General features: G+C 46.9%; 2 protein-coding genes across 13 annotated transcripts; one reads left to right on the top strand and one right to left on the bottom strand.

Annotated features, from left to right (window-relative positions):
* Window positions 1-3308: 3308 nt before the first annotated feature.
* On the bottom strand, window positions 3309-19487 carry fggy (FGGY carbohydrate kinase domain containing). Of its 12 annotated transcripts, none has more exons than XM_061693471.1 (16): window positions 12671-19482; window positions 12272-12510; window positions 12094-12205; window positions 11440-11591; window positions 11248-11336; window positions 10426-10541; window positions 10224-10352; window positions 9611-9714; window positions 8605-8712; window positions 7863-7924; window positions 6913-7078; window positions 5996-6070; window positions 5774-5894; window positions 5235-5329; window positions 3859-3920; window positions 3309-3615 (listed from the first exon to the last, which is right to left on the bottom strand). In XM_061693471.1, the coding sequence occupies exons 1-16, from the start codon at window positions 12900-12902 to the stop codon at window positions 3513-3515; spliced, it is 1965 nt and encodes a 654-aa protein (XP_061549455.1). In that variant the 5' UTR covers window positions 12903-19482; the 3' UTR covers window positions 3309-3512. The 12 variants fall into 12 exon arrangements, 11 of the variants coding, with proteins under 11 accessions (XP_061549455.1, XP_061549456.1, XP_061549457.1 ...); XM_061693472.1 differs by having other exon boundaries at window positions 12272-12506; XM_061693473.1 differs by having other exon boundaries at window positions 12272-12506; window positions 17790-19482.
* On the top strand, window positions 18158-19844 carry LOC133411290 (transcription factor Jun-like). Its single transcript, XM_061693480.1, has one exon. It carries the CDS (start codon window positions 18522-18524, stop codon window positions 19413-19415), a length of 894 nt encoding a protein of 297 aa, XP_061549464.1. The 5' UTR covers window positions 18158-18521; the 3' UTR covers window positions 19416-19844.
* The last annotated feature ends 70 nt before the right edge of the window (window positions 19845-19914 follow it).

Genomic DNA, 19914 nt, shown 5'->3' with positions numbered 1-19914 from the left:
TTTATTTCCCCCCCAAAAGTAAAATAGCATTCTTCTAAACACGTATAGTAATCATATCATGACATAGAATGAATACAATTCAACAGTGTGCGCCGTAGGATACATTTGTTATGACTTTGGGGCTCCTGGCGTGCGCGCCTTGGCCACCGGGAGCAGTATAACACAGACCTATAGATATACATGGAGACGGTCGCAACGCCCCAATGAGCTGCAGTAATATGACTATGACCAGAACGGTCAAACAATTCGCCGGCAGGTTGGCCGACTGGTTAGCACACCCGCCTCACAGTTCTGAGGACCGGGGTTCAATCCCCGGCCCCGCCTGTGTGGAGTTTGCATGTTCCCACATCCCAAAGGCACGCATACTAGGTTCATTGAAGACTCTAAATTGCCCGTAAGTGTGAATGTGCGCGCGAATGGTTGTTTGTGTCTATGTGCCCTGCGATTGGCTGGCGACCGGTTCAGGCTGTACCCCGCCTCTCCACCCAAGATAGGTGGGATAGGCTCCGCGGCCTGCCTGCCTGCCTGAGGAGAAGCGGAACGGAGGATGAATGAATGGATGGATGAATTGTGTCCCTGGGAGCGAAAGACCATTCAATGTCAAATATTGACGAATAACTTTTAACACTGTCTTCCAGGAAGTAAAACTCCCTCCTACTGTTTGGAGTTGCATTTGTTTTTCTCGATTGAAATACGTGCATGCCTGACCTTTTGTCTACCATCCGAAATAATCTACGCGTGCAAATAAAGCAGGACTTGTGTTGTGCGCATGTCTCTGCTGGCTCCTTTTCAGGCCAGGAAAGTCGGGGAATACGTGCAAATCGAGCACGACCTCCTGCTCGGCGTCGGCGTGCCCGCGGAGGAGAGCGTACGGAGTGCCCACGAGCCACGGCGCAACGTGCCCGCCCGGACAGCTCCGCCGGCCTCGCCGGGGGTCGTATGCCGCCCCAGGGTGACCCCTCGCAGGCGCGCCGAGCGACACACACACACACACAGTTGACGCCGGATCAGGCAGTGACAGATTTTGTGTAATTATATCTCAACTTCATTAAACACGCTCATTGACCCAGTGATGCCGCAGTTACCTTGAAAAAGTAACTGAGTTAGATGACAAGTAACTTTTTCAGTTGCCAAGTGGCAGGAATCTCACTTAACCACAGCACAAAAAAGAGCATTTGCTTGCACTGTAATCTAAGTAATAACGCGTTACATTCATCATCACTCAAAAAGGTTGTTGTATATCATGAAGTCATCATCCGCTGCGATATTGCGATTCATTTATTGCAAATTCGCAATTTTTTAATTTGGATTTTTAAAAGGTCAACGGAGTGCAATCACTCGCCTGCACTTCTCTGATTCAGTTCACGTTATAGGTTCATTGATTTAAACATGGCAGCGTTGACTCAAAGGAGATCGATTGGGCTAATGTTCTTACCAGATGAAAAAACCTAACTGAGTACTTTATGCATTTAAAACACAAGCCACAGTCATTTAAAAAAAAAAAAAAAAAAAAGAAGAAGAATTTGCAAAAACCAACCTTGGCCTGAGGCAGCGCAAACCCATTACAATATCGAGAGGAACAAATGCAATTAAGGCGCAAAACGGAGCCTGATTTTCACCAACTACAGTACTGGAGTTAAAAACATCACCGCGACGAATTCCGGGTACCCAAAATGCATTTTGCTGACTCCACTGGCAGACTGTCAGTGTGAGGAGTGGCGCAAATGTTGAGCCCAGGAAATGGCCCGCGTCCCACCATTGGGCCGCTGCTGACGTCATTCAAGCAGGGCACGCCCGTTAAGCGCCCGTGGACAAATAAAATGAGGGCTCGATGCTAACTCGCACGTTCTGGCTGACAACAGCGAGGAGCACGCTCGCTGCTTCCCGTCCTTTCCTGTCAGAGCAAATAGAAAACCGGAGCTGGCAGCGGCCCCGAGCAAGATGGCACTGATGAGCTGGCAAAGATGCCACTCGCCCACTGTGACTGCGTGCGGCTGCTCTTCTTTGCATAGCGTGCAACGGTGGCAAGTAACAAAACAGTACAAATACTTACTGTAGTTAAATAGATTTTTCAGGTCTCTGTCATTCGAGTTGTTCACAAGCAAGGACGGGGCGAGGCTCACCGCTTTGTCAACAACTGCGTGAGGAAATAGTCCAGCACTTTGAGAAAGTAAAATTGCAAAGAATTTAGGGATATCATTATCTGTGGTCCGTAATCTCATCAAAAGATTCAGAGAATCTGGAGAAATCTCCTCACGTAAGCGGCAAGGCCGAAAAGCAACATCGAATCCCCGTGACCTTCGATCCCTCGGGCCGCACGGCGTTAAAAAGCGGCATCATTGTGTAAAGGATATTGGCTGCACGTGGGCTCGGGAGGACTTTCGAAAAACATTGTCACTTGACACAGTCGGTTGCTACAGCTACAAATGCAAGTTAAAACTCTACCATGCAATGGGGAAACCATATATGAACAACACCCAGAAAGGCCGCCGGCCAGCTTTTCTGGGCTCGAGCTCATCTGAGATGGATTGACACAAAGTGGAAAAGTGGGCTGTTTTCTGATGAGTCCACATTTCGAATTGTTTTTGGAAATCACGGACATTCTCCGGCCCAAAGAGGAAAAGGGCCACCCGCGCAAAGTTGAAAAGCAAACATTTGTGATGGTATGTGGGTGTGTTAGTGCCCATGGCAGGGGTAACTTGCCCTGCCTGTTTCAGCAAGACAGTGCCAAGCCACATTATGCACGTTTTACAATAAGCGCAGCTTGGGAGGAAAAAAGGGCGAGTTCTAGACTGCAGTCCAGACCTGTCTCCCATTGGAAAATGTCTTCAGGCGAGTTATGAAGCGCAAAATGCCACAACGGAGACCCTGGACTGTTGAGCAACTCAAGTTGTACATCAAACAAGAATGGGACAGAATTCCACCTGCAAAGCTTCTCCAATTACAGTCAGTGTCCTCACTTTCCAAATGCTTCTTGAGTGTTGTTAAAAGGAAAGTCGATATAACACGGTGGCAAACACGCCCCTCGGGGTCACACATTTTTGGGGGAATGTGCTGCAGGAATCAAATTTAAAATGAGTCAATATTTGCAACAACACCAACAAACAGCTTTATCAGTTGTAACATGAAATATCTTGTCTTCGTAGTGGATTCAATTGAATATACGGTAGGTTGAAAAGGATTCGCAAATCATTGTATTCCGTTTTATGTCCATTTTACACAACGTCCCGACCTCATTGGAATTGGGGTTTGTACTCAATGGTTTAATGCCATGCGATGAGATGAGAAAGAGAATCCTGCCTCTGAAAGTTGTTGAACTGACCTTTATTGGGAAATCATAACAGTATGAAAAGCAGAGAGATGCGCAATATGACATCAGTAGTAGTCGCGGGGGAGAGGAGGACCATTGGAAGGGCCCGTGATCCAAAGGGACCCTAGAAAAGACTTGCAGAACTGCCATGGAGGAGCCCAATGTGGTCTTTGTTTGAGTAGATCCCTGGTGGTGTTAGTCGTTATAGTGAGTGACACTCTGTCCCAAAAGTGTTCATGAGGTCCTGGTACTCCCTCTGGTGGTCAACGAGGCGCCGGAACACTTTGTACTTCCTTTGGTAAAAGCTGCAAAAGAGGTTCCATTTCTTCCATTTCGGTGTATCATTCGCATTTATCTTTGATCAATTCGGTTACACTACGTTGCTGTTGAATCACTTATGGCACTTTGTACATATCATAGCAGTCGTCATTTGACTTTTGGAATGCATGCCTAATGAGGAGAACAACGATATGGTTTCCCATATGAATACATAATTGGGACTATCAATAAGAGGTGATAACGACGACAGTGTGAATGTTTCAGCTCACCTGCGCAGGCTGCAATCAGGCTCAATGACTTTTCCCACTTTGGCCATTTTCGCCATCGCCTCCTAATGAAAATGCAAAATAAGCCTTACTAATAAATAAATCACGTCGTGCACTTCCAGGCCGACCGTGACCCAGTTGGAGAAAGAATTGGGCTCCGGTGGTTTGGATGCGGCTCAGCTCATGACTTACGCAGTGCGCGGCCTCTGCGCGCTTTAAAGCCACCCAACAATCCAGCGGCTCAGACACAACAACTGTCTTTTGCGAGGCGGGCGTGACAGGTGCAGCCTCGTCCCAACAATAATGTCTTATTTTTAGTGTATCTGGCTTAAAGGCTCACCATTCTCTGCTGTGATGAGATCCGATGCTGAGAGATGACACGGATGATAACTTGACCGGGCAAAAGACGATTCAGCACACATTCGGAATATTAAAACGCACACACTGTGCAGAAATAAGGCTCTATTCAGTGAAAATCAGTGAAATACTGGAGTGCGCTGGTAGAAAATCATTTTTTAAAGGCTCACCCAATAGATGGAAGGGGTGAGTCAATGACACTAACACACTAAATCATGAGGAACTGGACACACGAGCCAATGATACCCAGGAGCCATATTTATATATTTTTTTTTTAAAAAAAGCTTTTTAAAAAATGTCAAATGTACATAATGATTGAAAGATAAGTGAATGATACAAAATTTTGACTTATTGACTGTCACAGAGGTATTCATTCAAGAATATTAATTTTGATCCCTGTTGGCCCGTAGATGATGAAATCCCTAAATTCCTTTGCAATTGTACCTAGAGGAAAATTGTCCTTAGACTGTTGGACTATTTTGTCCCGCACTTGTTCACAAAGAGGTGAACCTCGTCCCATCTTTGCTGGCGAATGACTACTGAGCAATTCCGGGAAGCTCCTTTTCTAGCCAATCGTGGCCCCCGCCTGTTCCCGATGAGCCTGTTCACCTGCGGGATGTTCCAAACGGGTGTTTGATGAGCGTTCCTCAACTTTCTCCGTTTTTTTTGCCACCTGTCCCAGCATTTTTGGAACGTGTTGCACCCATCAAATTCTCAGTTCATGATTATTTGCGAAAAACAACAACGTTTATCAGTTTGAACATGAAATATCATGCATGTCTTTGTAGTGTATTCAATTAAACATAGGTTGAACATGATTTGCAAATCATTGCATTCTGTTTTTATTGATGTTTAACACAACGTCCCAACTTCATTGGAATTGTGGTTGTATATGGTTTTTATCATCACTTTTTAGTGCAATATGCATTCCACCAACTACTAAGTGTCCCTTGCAACAGAAAGCTGAACAAATACAATGAAATTTAGAAAAGTGTAAGGCAGTGTGTGTGCGCGTTTTCCACCTGTATAGTGCCATGGTCCTGGGACGCACACGCTCCAAGAACTGCTGCTCCCACTAAGACAGCCTCTGTCTGTTGTGGCAACACTACAGGCAAGCCTAAAAGATTTTTTGTATTATTATTTTTTTTTTTAAAGAATATGAGAGAGAGAGAGAGAGAGAGAGAGAGAGAGAGAGAGAGAGAGAGAGAGAGAGAGAGAGAGAGAGAGAGAGAGAGAGAGAAAGGTTTTAGAATTTACGTAGCAGGTACACTCCCCTCTGAAAGTATTGGACCAAGTCCTTCATATTTGCCAGAGACTGAAAGCATTTCCTCAATCTGATACACAACGTAGAAAAGCAAATTGTGTTTTACTCAAACAATGAACGGCACAGCTCGGGTTCAGATTTGGGTTTTGCCTGTGAAGACTACAGCAAACGAAAAATAATTGGCATCGCTGCTGCAATAGTTCGGAGTGCTGTGTATGTTTATTTAGTGATACAAATACCGTCGTTGGTGTTCCCAAACACGAAACTATGTCATGGTCCCTCGTTTGGACTTTGTACCTGTTGCATTGGCATGAGTCTGCACAAACAGGCTGTTCTTGCTCAATCCTCCACATAAGAAGATGGTTTTAATGTCATGCCCGGCTTCTTTCATGGCCTCCAGTATGTGAAGTGTACCGAGCTGAAATCAGAGAAGGATACAGTCATGGAAACGGAGAGGCAAATACAATCCTTCCTTCCTCACAGGAAGTCATTTCAAAGAAAAAAAAGCAGTGGACTGACCGCCAGGGCTTGCATGGTGGCCAAGTAGAGCAAAGCCAAGTCATCCAGCGTTTGAGAAAGCGACAGTCCCACCACCTGTAAAATTGTCATTGCATGTTTGCATATTAAAAAAAAAAAAAAAAAAAAAAAAAACATCAGAACCTCTAAGGTCAAACACAACCTGTTCCGCGTTTTTCTTTTATTTTCTTTTTTCATAGGAAATAGAAATAACCAATTCCAGGGTCAAAGGATCGGAATCGTAAAACGAATGCGTATGTTGGTGCCGGAAGTCAAACTGCTTTGATTGAAGTTTGCGGTGTACGGTTTATTTCGCGATTCCTTTCTCACATTCTTCTTCTCTTCTCCTACATACTGTATGTAAAACGGACTTTTAATTCCTCGAGTGCCCGCCCACCCATTTAGAGCAAATAAACAACTAAGTCAATATTTTGGAAGCTGTCCGTTCACGCAATGCTTCTGCGAGGGAGCATTTATGAATTTTGCTGAACTATTATGTTCCACAATTCAGCATACATTCGGAATGTAACTCTGCCCGTCACCTGGCAGCGAAGCTGAGTGAAGATCCACCACTTTCGAGCCACGACCTGACGACACCGTCGATGTCGCAGGGAGCTCTGTTGGATCCGCGGATTCGCGTTAGCTAACAGCGCATGCAGTTGTCCAAAGGGTGAGTCTGCGCCGTATTTGTGTTCGGCGATGTGTCAGCACACACGGATCGGCACGCTATTTGACAAGTGTAATGGATGACGAGCTGCCTCCACGAGGGGAAAATACAATCCATGCTGTCTTTGTAACGTGCATTTCACCGTTTGCAGTCTCACCGTCAGGGGAGGTTTTAATGTGTGACCTCACAATATTTGCAGCAACGCAGCGCTGTAATGTGTGACCGCGGACATAAAAGCTTGGCTTGAACTCACCATGCCCTTCAAGGCGGGGTCAGCCAGCGGGGACCTGTTCCCGTGAAAGTCTGGCCACACGTGAAGACTGGAGGCCAGCAAGTCAACGGCCGAACACGACGAAGACATTCTGCTGAGGTGGTCGTTCAGGTAGCCGTAGATGCCGTCGTCCCCTGTGGCGGGACATCTGGGGGGGAAGAAGAGCGCATCCAAAAGAAGTCTTTTGCCACATGATGGTTGGTCGCAATTTGTGTACGAGACGCCTTCATTGTTTTTCAGACATTTGCCACGGGGTTTAAAGAAGGAACTCAAACAGTACTAGGTTACTTCAACATTTCGCGGAGTGAGTCAACAGGGGAATATTGCGTCTTGTAACCACGAAGAACCGACAGAAACTAGTTTAAGCGGGATAAAAGCCACCGTCAGCGAATGAAGACATTATTGTTTTTATTTATTTAACAATGACTTATCCCGGTAAGGCAACTGAGAACCGTCAATTGTCAATTCGCAATAGCGACCTGGCTGCAGACAGACGAGTCGAACAAAAGCAACTGCGAACTAAATGTTCACAATGCCTTGGGGTTACGATGTTTATTTATAATAATTATAGTTATTATATTTCTCTGTGTTGTGATGCGAGCAGTACGGTGGCGTAGTGGTTAGCACTCGTGCCTCACGGTTTCCAGGTTCTGATATTGAATCTCCCCATGCTTCCTTGGGTTTTCTGCAGGTACCCTTGGCTTCCTCCCCCGTCCGAAAACTTGCTTCTAGATTTAACTGAAGACAAGAAATTGACTGCTCGTACAGAAAATGGATGGATGAATGCCGCCCTGTTTGCGAACATCTCGTCAGTAACTGTGACTTCAGGTCTTAATCTTACTCAAGATGAACGTTCTTATGTGTCAGCTAGCAGAGGATGACAGCTGCGTTTGATGTTTTTGGACAGCCCAACCCTGAATGCATCAGCTAACCTCTGCCGCGCCTTTTCCCGGAGCTGCGCGAAAGCGGCATGGCCCTTCACCATGTGGTCAATCTGCAGGAGGAGACGCAGTGTCACACGCAAAGGTCACGGAGAACATCGCGTGCAAGCGCCATTTGGATCAGTCGTATAGCTCAACATCGTTATCGGGCAACGACTTTAAGTACACCTGCAACAGTGCGAGCACATTACACATTGGACTACAGAATGACTTTTCATATATCTTTTCTACACTGACTGCCTGGAAATGTTTTTGAGGCTGGGTCATCACCTGACAATCTGGTCTCACGAGGTGACCTTTGAAAACAATAATACGTTACACTGATAAAAGGACACCCTTATTCTCCACACAAGTATGAAATTAAATGCTACCAGTGTTCTAAAAAAAGCGATTCCCCCCTTCAGATGTTTTCCATGGAAAATGGCATCAGTAGGGCCAACCTTTGAAAATCCAAAAACATTTGAAGTGATCTTCCTTAAAACGAGGAAGCAAAATGAAGAACATTAGCAACACGAGCGGGTCCTTTGCGTCACAGCACATTGTTACATTTGCGTCGTTGAACGCATCACTACCTTTTTTCATTTTTTGCATTAAAACACTCATGGCGTTGCTGAGCGAACGTCCATTTCTGAGTGCTAGGCCTTCGATCGCCTATGTTGCGCCCGAATACATCGGCTGGGCAGCACTAACGACTCAGATCCGGTCTTGTCTTCGGATCGTCGAATACACTGACCAGGCGTCCCGTGGCACTCTGGCCCCCCTCGTTAAGCCACACGTCCGGGACCATGGCAGACAGGCAGGGACCCCACACGCCTGGCACAAACAGCGGCTGCCCACTGATCTGGTCAAAGTTGAAGAAAACATTTGCGTTCACATATCACCGCTGACCGTGAGCGGTATCGATGCAAAGAAAAAACAACGGCAGGAACAAATACCGAAGCTTTTCGAGTGCAAGTATGCCCCGAAAAAACTGAAGGAATCAGCTGATGTGCAAAAGTATATATGGATCATTTTCATATCATTTGATCAATAATGGTAAAGACGTGGCCCACTGAATTTCCTCTTGAAAATCAATTCATTATTGATATGAGTATTTGAATTATTGACAGTTGTTATCCATCGAAAGGTCATAATTGTTTTGAAGAAAGCAAATATTCTAAAGTCATGTTTTTCAAACTTTTAATGCCAAAATGTCTTTAATGTTAGGTGTCCGACATGAAGTTTCATGATACTAAGTCCATTTCTGAATACATCAGACTTTTCCCCTCTTGCTTAATTTGCCTTTTCCATGAAAACGGAAACACAAATGCATCTGAGTGTCCAAAGAGTTCCTTTTTGTTTTTACAAACGCTCTTTTGTTCTCTCACTCAAGCGCTTTATTTAGCGTTAACGCGGCTGGAGAGCGCCGCGTCATGTCGTCGCGATACACCAACTGTGCAACTGCGAGCGGACGCACCAGGATGAGGCAGCCGTTTTGCATTCACACAAAAGCAGACAGCAAAATAAATGCTGTTATTGCTGAGATAAGAATACATATTTGGGAATGATTTGCGAAAGTGTCACGACGACTAAATGTCTTTACAGTTATGACGATTCAAAACCGCATCTGTGACTGTGGCTCTCCTTCCTCACATGCGAGGGCATTACAGTAAATGCAAAAAATATATAATAGAATTCAATCATTGCTTAGAAAAAAATGCGCTAAAGCGGGGGAGGGGGGAACGCTGAGACGGACTCACGGCCATGTGACAGGAAGATGTCCCGCAGATCATGGCCATGCGTGATGTGATTGGCTGGCCCTCACACGGCAGCCGGAAGCCTTTTACATCTGCTCCTATCACAGCTGGACAAACAAAGCAAGCAACTCTTTGCATCATTTGATAGAAAATGGATCTGTTTTCCATGCCTACTTGGGGACAAATAGCAATGATTGTGCATGTTTTCGAATCATTTGAACATTGGAATTCCCCAGTTCCACAAACTTCAGGAATGCTTATTAAACTGCTTTGAAATAACGCGCACGCGCGCCGGGCGTATTTCACTGTGACGCGTCCAGCGTTGTGGCCTTTCAAGTATTCGAACCTCTGACTGATACAGCAATTTGAGATTAGCAAAGGTCGTAAACGCAGGTCAGATGGAGAGTTCAGGAGAAGTTTAAAGAGCAGACCAAATCCAGATGCTCAGGATGGCCCGACTCCCGAAGCAGAGAAGAAGCGTGAATTTCTCCCCTCTTCATGTTCTTAATCAATATTTCCAGGAGTGTCACAACGTTGCTCATGTTCCAGTCTACCGAAGGCAGCAGATGTTGCAGAAAAATACCCAAAACAAACAAACGGGTTTCGCTTGTGATACCCAGGCCTCCGGCGTGAGCGTCGATGAGCGAGGCCCCAACTGCAGTTCCGAAATCTAAACCCAAATCCGCTGCTGCCTCCTGAGTCAGGCCGTCCCCGAGAGGAGTCCCCGGAGAACACGTCACGTTGCCTGCAAGGCGAACCATCCGTAATTCAACATGTATTCCAATGACATCAATTTGTTGAATGGATTCAGAATGTACCTATTTTGGTAAAGTTGTTTTCAGTGAGATCATCCAGTCCTATTGAGGTCCAAAACGTCACGTCCCATCCCACCGGGGGACAGTACGTCCATTTACAAACCAGAGTGCAAAGGGATCTGCGAAACAGGAAAGAAAGGAGCCTCGGCACGTTGTCAGGAACGTCATGAAACCTTCCTGCTGTGGAGGACACGACGCGGAAACGACAGCGCCTCTCTCTTTCGAATCGATAACAGGATGACATCGAGACATCGACAGCTTGCACGCAAGCGCGTGCAAGTTCTCTCTTCATTGGAAGTCGTCCCTCCACTGCCGATAGTTAATGTTGTCGGTTTCATTCACAACTCCACAGCGCTGCATTATTTCGTTTTTGTTCACATTCACGTCTGCGTGTATCCGTATGCATTGCGCTGAATAGTATTTTCGGTGTCTGTATCATAGGTAGTTAGTAGTGCTCGTGTTTCAGAAATATATTGGATTCTCAACTGCTTGTATATGGAATATTTACTGACACATGTCGAGCTGTTTGCTACATACAACACGCCTAAACATTTACAGAGTATATATTTATTTGTGTACGTGCTATTCACATCTGTATGTAAAGTATTTCGTAACAATGCGCAGTCTCTTAATATGACGTTCGTAGATATTTGGGGATTTTGGATTCCGTGACATTATTCCTGTGCGCGGCGACGGTCGACTTCGCTGCCGTAAAAGCAGAATTTCCCCAGTGCGAGACGAATAAAGGCTCATTTCCATTCTTCCATTTTTACCCTGACATCTATCTCTGTCGAGGACGCGAATCATTGTTGGGGCACGACAAACCTGGTCAGAGAGCCGGTGGCCTTCCATGAGAGGAAGTCTGGAAGGTCAAAGAAGTGAGCAGCTTTGTTCCAGCAGCTTTCCCTGAGATTCTGCAGAAGCGCCAAGAGACCCGCGGGAAGGAAGGGAGACACCACCAAGGAATGCTCAGATGTGCGACAAGCACGACATCAAACGCCGAGCCCGTCGTTGCACCTCTTTGAGCCAGAGGAGCTTGGGCGGTTGCATCTCCGGCGACATGACTCCTCCGACCCGACTCAGGACGCCGTGGCCCGTGGCGGTGATGCGAGCGGCCTGCTCCGCGGCGCGATGGTCCATCCACATCACCACGTTCCTCTGCTCGTTTCCTGGGGAAGGAGGAAAGGCTGTCCTGTTTCGCAGCGCGAACGTCACGTCGGGACGCCGCCACAGCACGATCGGAAACGCCGGCCTTCGTTCGTTGACAACTTCAATTCGCCAAATGGTATCGATTGTTTCCCAACAGTCTATTGTCTTGACTTCACTGTGCTGTGTTTTACTGTAGATGTCGGATTGCCAATCTTATCCGCCGTAATGCCGCCCGATATAACGTCGACGGTATTAACAATGGGACGAGTTGAAGTCTCTTTCACCAACCAGATTTCAAATTCACCTCACATTAACGTCAGCGTCTTTCTATCCTCTGATCGGTCGCTCCGAGGCAAAACGAGACCGTTTCAAAACACGTCCGGAGCCACCCGCACGCGAACTTAACACGTTTCATAAGCAGTAGTTATAGATGATGAAATTATTTACGAATAATCACGCTGCTTTAAACATCTTTTAACGCATTAACGACCGTCCAATTGTGTGACATGCCAATGACTTTACCATCCTGATTGACTGGCAAAGGCTGGAAGCGTCGGTCCAAAACCACCAGGGAACAGGTAGCGTCAAAACCGATCCCTCGCACCTGGCTCTTGCTCACTCCCCGTGTCACTTCCTGACAACAACAAAAAAACACATTTCCCGTGGACAAAAGGCCCTTTCGTTCGATTCTGCATCCTACCTTGACAACGGCGCAGCATTTCTCCCAGATCTCGCGAGAGGACTGCACGTAATGGTCAGGGTGAGGCTCCCAGATGCTGACGGGCTCCTGAGCGGCCCTCTTCAAGTGACCCTCTCGGGTCACCAGGGCGGCCCTCACGCTGGCGGTGCCCACGTCCACGCCCACGTAGTAGACTGCGGCCATGAGGACGACGTCGCCGCCGCCGCCGCCGCCGCAGCTCGGTCGCTCTGCGAGTCTGCCTTCAAAACACACATTCGCTCCAAATGTCCGCATACAAGAAAACATTCGGTGCGCCGGCGACAGCAAAAAAAATAAATAAAAATAAAAATAAAAAAGGGGGGCTGGACGTAATATAGTTAGCAACTTTGAGTTATATTTTAGCAGCATTTCTGGACTCACCCGGTGGCTCAAGTGAAGGTTTTCTTTCGGCCAAGAAAGAAGAAACTGCACTTTGAGCCAGGGAGTCTCTTGGAGAACGGATCGAGAGAGAGGACAAAAAGCACCAAAGTGCCTTTTTCCATTGAGCCGACGTTGAGCGGAATTGATTCCGGAAGAATAAGCGTGCCCGGCATTGCAGATGTCCACATATAAATGAGCGATGCACCCTAAAATTGGCCCGTCGTCGTTGCATTGTTGTTGTGCATCTATGTTGAAATTACAATAGAATAGAAAGCCTTGATTCTCATTGTATGGCATGGACAGTATCTGCAGTGTACAACAAAATTGGGATGCAACTCCAAGTTTGTGTTGACGGGAATGAAAAAAATTTCACAAAAAAATGTGACAAAATGATGCAGAGAATAAATAACGCTAAGGCAGAGGGGAGTGTTATATATACACGTTAACTTGGAATCAACTATTAAAAACTGACATCTGTCCTTGAATTTGAGTGTTTTACTTTTGAACAGTCAACAGTGAAAAGGCAATTATTAATGTCACCTTTTCCCCCCACCCTAACACTCTAACTCCAAACAAAATTGTCCTAGTTTTTCACAGCCCACCCTACTTCCTCGCCGGAATTACGGATGTTGCTGTCTGCATGCTTTCACAAACGTTTGTATATTTGAAATAAGTTTTCTGTATCGCTTGTCCTCACAGGGTCAGAGGTGAGCGGGAGTCTGTCCTAGCTGAGTTTGGGCGAGAGGCGGGGTACGCCCTCCACTGGTCGTCAGCCAATCGCAGTCGATTGTAATGTGTTAAATATATTTAATGAAGCGATCAACTACTATTAAATCCGTCAACTCCCCCTCAATATCTTTAAGGATTAAAGTTACCGCAAAGCTTTGGAAGCCCATATTCCAAACTTTCTCCATTCGTGTGTCCGCATGGTACGGTAACATCTTACGGTCAGTCCTCAATGAAGTACTTCAATGGAAAGTTACAAAGAAAATGACCGTATGAGAGTTTAGTCATCATCTGCCGCCAAGACCAAATAAAAGCATACACTAAATATGAAGCCGACACTGTCGCCGTTCCACGTGAAGGCGGCTTCATTCGAGGAGTTCTTCACGACATCCTGTCGAAACTCCATTGTGTTCTTTTCTTAGCGTTCAAAGGAAGCGGCGGACCAGCGGCGAACAAGTGAGCGAGCGAGCGGCGAAATCAACAGGAAGAAACAGATGGTACTCAACAAACAGCACTGAGACTGTTTGAAATGTCATGTGTCTCTCTCGCTACTTGGTTTGTGTGTGTGCAGGCGTGTGCACCCCTTTGCTCAGTGCTTAAAAGTAATCCAAACTCTGCTCAGCTGATACATCAACAAATACACCACGTGCATAGTGGCTTGTCTGTTTTTGTTCCAGCGGAGCCCGGACTGTCCCACCGCCCGAATCGAAGGCCTCTCTCTCGGTCTTTGCTTGCGATCGGAGAACTCGGTGCCGTTGGGAGCAGCTGGCGTGGGCGGTGGGGGGGGGGGGGGGGGGGGGGGGAAACAGTTTCAAAAATGCTATTTTCTGAAGACTGCTGCAGCGGAGGGGAAAAACTGAGCGAGAACACAAAACACTGCTGCTACTCGTCGGAGGGCCGGAACTGCACAAACGGAGGCGAGTCGGGAAAATGATGTTTGAAAGCGAGCCACAGTACAACGCTAACCAAATGCACGAGGCGAGAGAACAAGCAAATAGGAAACAGATTTTACCCAGCGATTACCAAGGTGTTGAAATCAAGGCCCGTGGGCTAGATCTGGCCCGTCACGACTTTTTATGTGGCCCGTGAAAGCTTGCCACAATTTTGTCCCTGGACTTCTGTTCAAAACGAGTTATCCATCGTACAAATGAGAACAATACAATGCGGGGCCATTTATGTAATACGATGGGGTGACTCATAGGCTTTCCAGACGCAAACATGCCAACAAAAAGCGGACGCCATCACATCGCAAAGCGTGGTACAGAGGCAACTTCCAGTGCAATTGAATCAGCCTTTCTTTCTGGCGCTCTTCAGGTGGAGCCAAAGCAAGAACAATTGCCATTATTTGTTTTTACAGCAGACAAATTCAGACTGCTCAAACAGTTGCACTTGTCTGCATTCTTCATTTCCTAAAACGAAAAGCTTTAAGATGTAGTTTTACTTCAAAAGTCATTAAATCTGTGTCTGTTTTTACAAACTACAAGCAGTTTGTTTTGTATTTTGATCCCTTACTATAAAACAAAGAAGGTACAATGGGAGGAAAACGTGTGTGAACCTTTGGAAGTTCTGACATTTCTGCATAAAATGGTCATAAAATATAGTCTGGCCTTCACCTAAATCACAAGAACGTCTGCTTAACCTAATACCACACAAACAATTCATTTTTTTGAAAATAACATAAATATTAACATGACACGGAGGGAAAAGTGAGTGAACCTCTAGGCTATGGCTTCTCCAAGGGCTAATCAGAGTCAGGGGTGAACCAACCTGGAGTCCAATCAATGACAAAACTACCATACGAAGGACACGAAACGAGGATAGGGTTCATAGGAGAACACCAAGGTGGAAGGAAGCCATTGCTGTCGAAAAAAAACAACAACATTGCTGCACCTTTGAATTTTGCGAAAGAGGACTCGGATGTTCACAGCACGACGAGCAAAATATTCTGTGAACAGATGAAACCAAAGTTGAATTGTTTGTGAGGAACACACAATGCCATGTGGGGAGCAAAAAAATGGCACAGCACACCAACATCAAAACCTGATCCCAACTTTGAAGCATGGTGGAGCGAGCATCAGGGTGTGGGCGTGCTTTTCTCCCGCCGGGCCTGGACACCTTGCTATCATCAATTGAAAAATGAATGCACAAGTTCATCAAGATATTGTGCAGAAGAACTTGAGAGCATCTGTCCAACAGTTGAAGCTCAAAAGAGGATATTTGTTGCAACAGCACAAGAATCCAAAACACACAAGCAAATCAACAAGAGAATGGCTTCAGAAGAAGAAAATCCATCTTCTGGAGTGGCCCGGTCAAAGTCCTGACCTCAACCCCATTGAGATGTTGCGGCATGACCTCAAGACCGCGATTCACAACAGACATCTCAGGACTCTTGCTGAACTGCGACAGCTTTACAAACCGGGATGGTCCAAAATTCATCACTGACGGTTGTGTACATCTGCAACTACAGCAAATGTTTGCGTGAGCTTTTTAATGCCAAAGGGTCAAGGGTCAACCTGTTATTAAATCCAGGGGTTCACTTACCTTTTCCTCCCTGTCCTGAGTTTTGCTTTTTTTTTTTTTTTTTTTTTTTTTTAAAAAGAATGAAATCATACCGTAATTGTGTGGTATGCGTTTAAGAAGTGTCTCCCCCCTTCTGATCCCGATGAAGATCGGACGACATTTGATGAATGATTTATGCAGAAATGTAATCAATTCCAAAAAAGTTCACATATACTTGTTTTTCTCCCGCCTCAAGCCCCAAACCCAGATTGTTGGCGTACCGTTCCACCCCGAGCACTGATTCATTGATGCGGTTTCACCGGCGGAACCAGCCCCCTGCGGGCAACCATGACTAAGATCTGCCTCGTGATGAAAACAAGTTTAACACCCCTGCTTTGGAGTGGTTGTCCTCCCCCTGGGAATATTGGATGTGCGTGAGTACACCGTGCCAGAAAGCTACGGCATGCCGTTCAGTCTGTTGGGAACTAATTCATTGTCAGTGTGAGTGGAACACTGAACAACTTCTGCACGGAAAATCCAGCAATCATTACATTCTGTTTGAACGAATGAGACCGAACAATGTATTGTGTTGTGCAAATCCGTCTTCGGGCCACCACCGCCTTTGTTGTTAATGAACTTGTTTTGACACACGTTATTCGGTAGGACAAAATACTGCCAGCAGAAGTAAACAAAAGTGCAAAATATTTTGTTGAAAAGTGGCGCATGGGCCAAAGACAACCCTTGGGATTTAGGTGAGGGTCACCGGTGGGGATACTGGAAATGATTTTGGGCGGGTAATAATAACATCAGTGGAACCCGCCACTCCCCACCTGTTGGTCATCCTCCATGAAGCACAAAGTAACTCACAGACAAATACAATGCTCCACAGTTCCCTTTTGGCCTCTGAGCACTATTCTATTTTTTCTGGAAACTTTATTTAATCAGGTGGCTTCAACAAGGTCTCTTTTGCAAGAGAGACCTGGCCAAGACAGCAGCATGAAATTTCAGCTAAAAACGTGAATAATAATGTAATCAAAATAGCATGGCGATGAACAATGACAAATTCCAAGGGAATCCGTTCGAAATGAGCTAATACGGGCGGCTTTTAAAAAAACAGGCAAGGCGACAAGTTCTTGAAGTTGCATGTGTTGTTGGTGACTATTTCTATTTCACCAGTATTGGCATAAAGAAAAAAATACATACATTTGTGGGGAAAATAATAATGACCGTGTTTTCATTGTACAGTTTAAGACTAGTTAATACTTCCATATGTATACGTGGTACCCGTTATAGGCCGTGGTTCCGGCACCCGCCTGTTCCTATTGCGGTTGAGTCACGACACACTTTTATGTACACGATGCACGAAAAGAAAATGTATCGTTCAAGAATAGCCTTTGAAAACATATATCGCCATCACTAAACTGTGCTTACATGTCCAAAGTAGCTTTCACAGCAATTTATGAGCATTACAACTGCGTGTACACAAAGGAATAGAGTCATATTAAATACGGGAACCATAATTGTTCATAACATGGCCACAAAATGTCATTTGCATCTTCACACCGACGACTTCTTTTTAGCAAAGCGAGTATGTCTCGTGTACAAATACTTGGACTGTTACACCTCACGTTGAAATGATATTTTCGAATTCCATTGTTCGCTGAACGGGAATTTTACATGAATTGTCATTTTACAACACAGCTGCGCTCCTACAAGTTTAAACACAATACTGGAACGCTGACTCATCTGCACTGATGCTGTAGTAAAATCCTAATTACAGTACATTCTTTCTTTCAACAGTCTATGTTGTGAATATAGAACATTCAAATGAAAACCATTGAGTGGTACAGGAGTCCAAGATCCTGTAATTCTTGACTACCTGTCTGCGACCCACCCGTAGAGAATCGGCGAGCCACTTTTCGGTCCCGACCCAACAGTTGAGAATTGCTACGCCAAAACAAAAATGCAGTTTGCAACTATGGTGATAAAGACGTTTCCGGTCGGAAATATGCTCCGACCCTCGAAGGACGAATTCATTCGCCCGTTTGCGTTCCTCAAGAACGATCGAGCGGGGAACGAAATTACGAAATATTCAAAACCACGTACGTAATCCCAGAGTACGTCGCGCCACCGTCCGCATGACCTAATCCCGTCAAGCACCGCGCGGGAGGGGGCGGGGCATGGACTGTTGTCAGAGCAACCGCCATGTCATAGATAGGCCCCGCCCGACCGATCCTCCCCAGCCAATGGCAACCCTTCGAAATGACATCATTGTTATTTTCAGGGGAGCTGCAGCTCGGAGGTGGATAAAGTTCGTCTCCACGTTGGAAGCGATCGAAAGAAAGTAGTATCCCAAATCACGCACTGGATTGTTGTTTTCCCCCCTCTTCTCCCCCGGTTTGAAGACGAGGATCCGCCAAGAAAGGATATTTGTACGGACATTTTGTTGCTGGCGGCGGGGAAACGACGCCTTTTTTTTTTTTTTTTTTTTTTTTTTTTTTGAACCGATGATCGCGCGGTGAACGAGAGCAAAGTTTCGTCGGGCCGTTCGAACTCGAGCAAAAAGGCGAGTCATATGTAAAGAGCCGCACTGGTTTGAAGGCTTTCCGAAAGCGACGCGAACTTCATGTCCGGGAAAATGGAGGCGACGTTCTACGACGACGCGGTTTCCGTGAACGCGTCCAACCCGCAGCACGACGCGGCGAGGCTGTACGGCTTGAGCACCAAAGCCCTCAAGCAGTCCCTGACCCTCAACCTGAACCTGAACGAGCCGCGCAACTTCAAGCCTCATCTGGGCTCCAAGGCTCTGGACGTCCTCACGTCGCCCGACGTGGGCCTGCTCAAGCTGGCCTCCCCGGAGCTGGAGCGCTTGATCATCCAGTCGTGCACGGGCCTGACCACCCCCACCCCGACCCAGTTCGCCTGCCCCAAGATCATCAGCGACGAGCAGGAGGGCTTCGCCGAAGGCTTCGCCAAGGCTCTGGCCGAGCTTCACTACCACCAGATGAGCGCCGGCGCCCCCCCCGACGCGCCGCAGACCGCCGGCTCCGGCGGCCACAACCCGTACAGCTGCACGGTGCGCCCCGAGCCTCCGGAATACACCGACCTGGCCGGCTTCCACCGGGCCGCGCCCGCCGACGCCTGTTACCCGGCGCCCCCGCCGGCCGCGCGCGCCGAGCGCTCCAGGCTCCGCTCCCTGAAAGAGGAGCCGCAGACGGTGCCCGAGATGCCCGGCGAGACGCCGCCGCTCTCCCCCATCGACATGGAGAACCAGGAGCGCATCAAGGCCGAGAGGAAGCGCCTGCGGAACCGGGTGGCCGCGTCCAAGTGCCGGAAACGGAAGCTGGAGCGCATCTCTCGCCTGGAGGATCGCGTGAAGGGCCTGAAGAGCCAGCACGCCGATCTGGTGTCGTCTGCCAACGTGCTGCGCGACGAGCTGGCTCTGCTCAAGCAGAAGGTCATGGAGCACGTCAACAGCGGCTGCCAGCTCATCCTGACGCAGCAGCTGCAGGCCTTCTAGACTCCCCGTCGGCGGGGATGCGGGACCACATCGTCGTCGGTCGGCTCAGGCACTTTCGACTCGCAACTTTGCGCACTCGGCATTGCCGATTTGGGAATAGGAGCAATGACGCCGCGTGACGTCACGCATTTCCTACTCTTTTTATACTGACGTGGGAGCGCCCGCCCTTATGATGTCAAGCAAACTGCAATAAATAACACATGACACGCACTTGTACAGTAAAACACTAACAACGTCGAACCTTACACGCACTCAGGTGTGACGCGTTTACTGACTTCACCTGCCTTACTTACTCGCTTAATCCTCACGTTGATGCAATTTTTGGGATACAGGTCAAGTGTAACTAATGTTAGACATGGAGTCATATTTCTACGCCGTTTTTGAGCACTTCACAATTGTACATATGACAAAATAAAATGTTGAACTCGACGATGCTTTTGTGCCTTCTTAATAATAATAATAATAATAATAATAACAATACATGTTCCCGAGGAGGCTT

Source organism: Phycodurus eques, chromosome 13, assembly GCF_024500275.1.
Source record: "Phycodurus eques isolate BA_2022a chromosome 13, UOR_Pequ_1.1, whole genome shotgun sequence".
NCBI lineage: Eukaryota > Metazoa > Chordata > Actinopteri > Syngnathiformes > Syngnathidae > Phycodurus > Phycodurus eques.
Note: the sequence above shows the minus strand (reverse complement) of the source record. Positions and strands in the feature narration are given on the sequence as shown.

What these genes read in the sequence shown, in the direction of transcription:
- LOC133411290 (XM_061693480.1), top strand. Translation starts at nt 18,522, where the DNA reads ATGTCCGGGAAAATGGAGGCGACGTTCTACGACGACGCGGTTTCCGTG.
- fggy (XM_061693468.1), bottom strand. Translation starts at nt 12,967, where the DNA reads ATGCCATACAATGAGAATCAAGGCTTTCTATTCTATTGTAATTTCAAC. An exon ending in TTTGCCAGTCAATCAGGATG is followed by an intron (nt 11,592 to 12,093) that starts GTAAAGTCATTG and finishes CTCCTTCCCCAG; the next exon opens with GAAACGAGCAGAGGAACGTG. An exon ending in AGAGTGCCACGGGACGCCTG is followed by an intron (nt 7,925 to 8,604) that starts GTCAGTGTATTC and finishes CTCCTCCTGCAG; the next exon opens with ATTGACCACATGGTGAAGGG.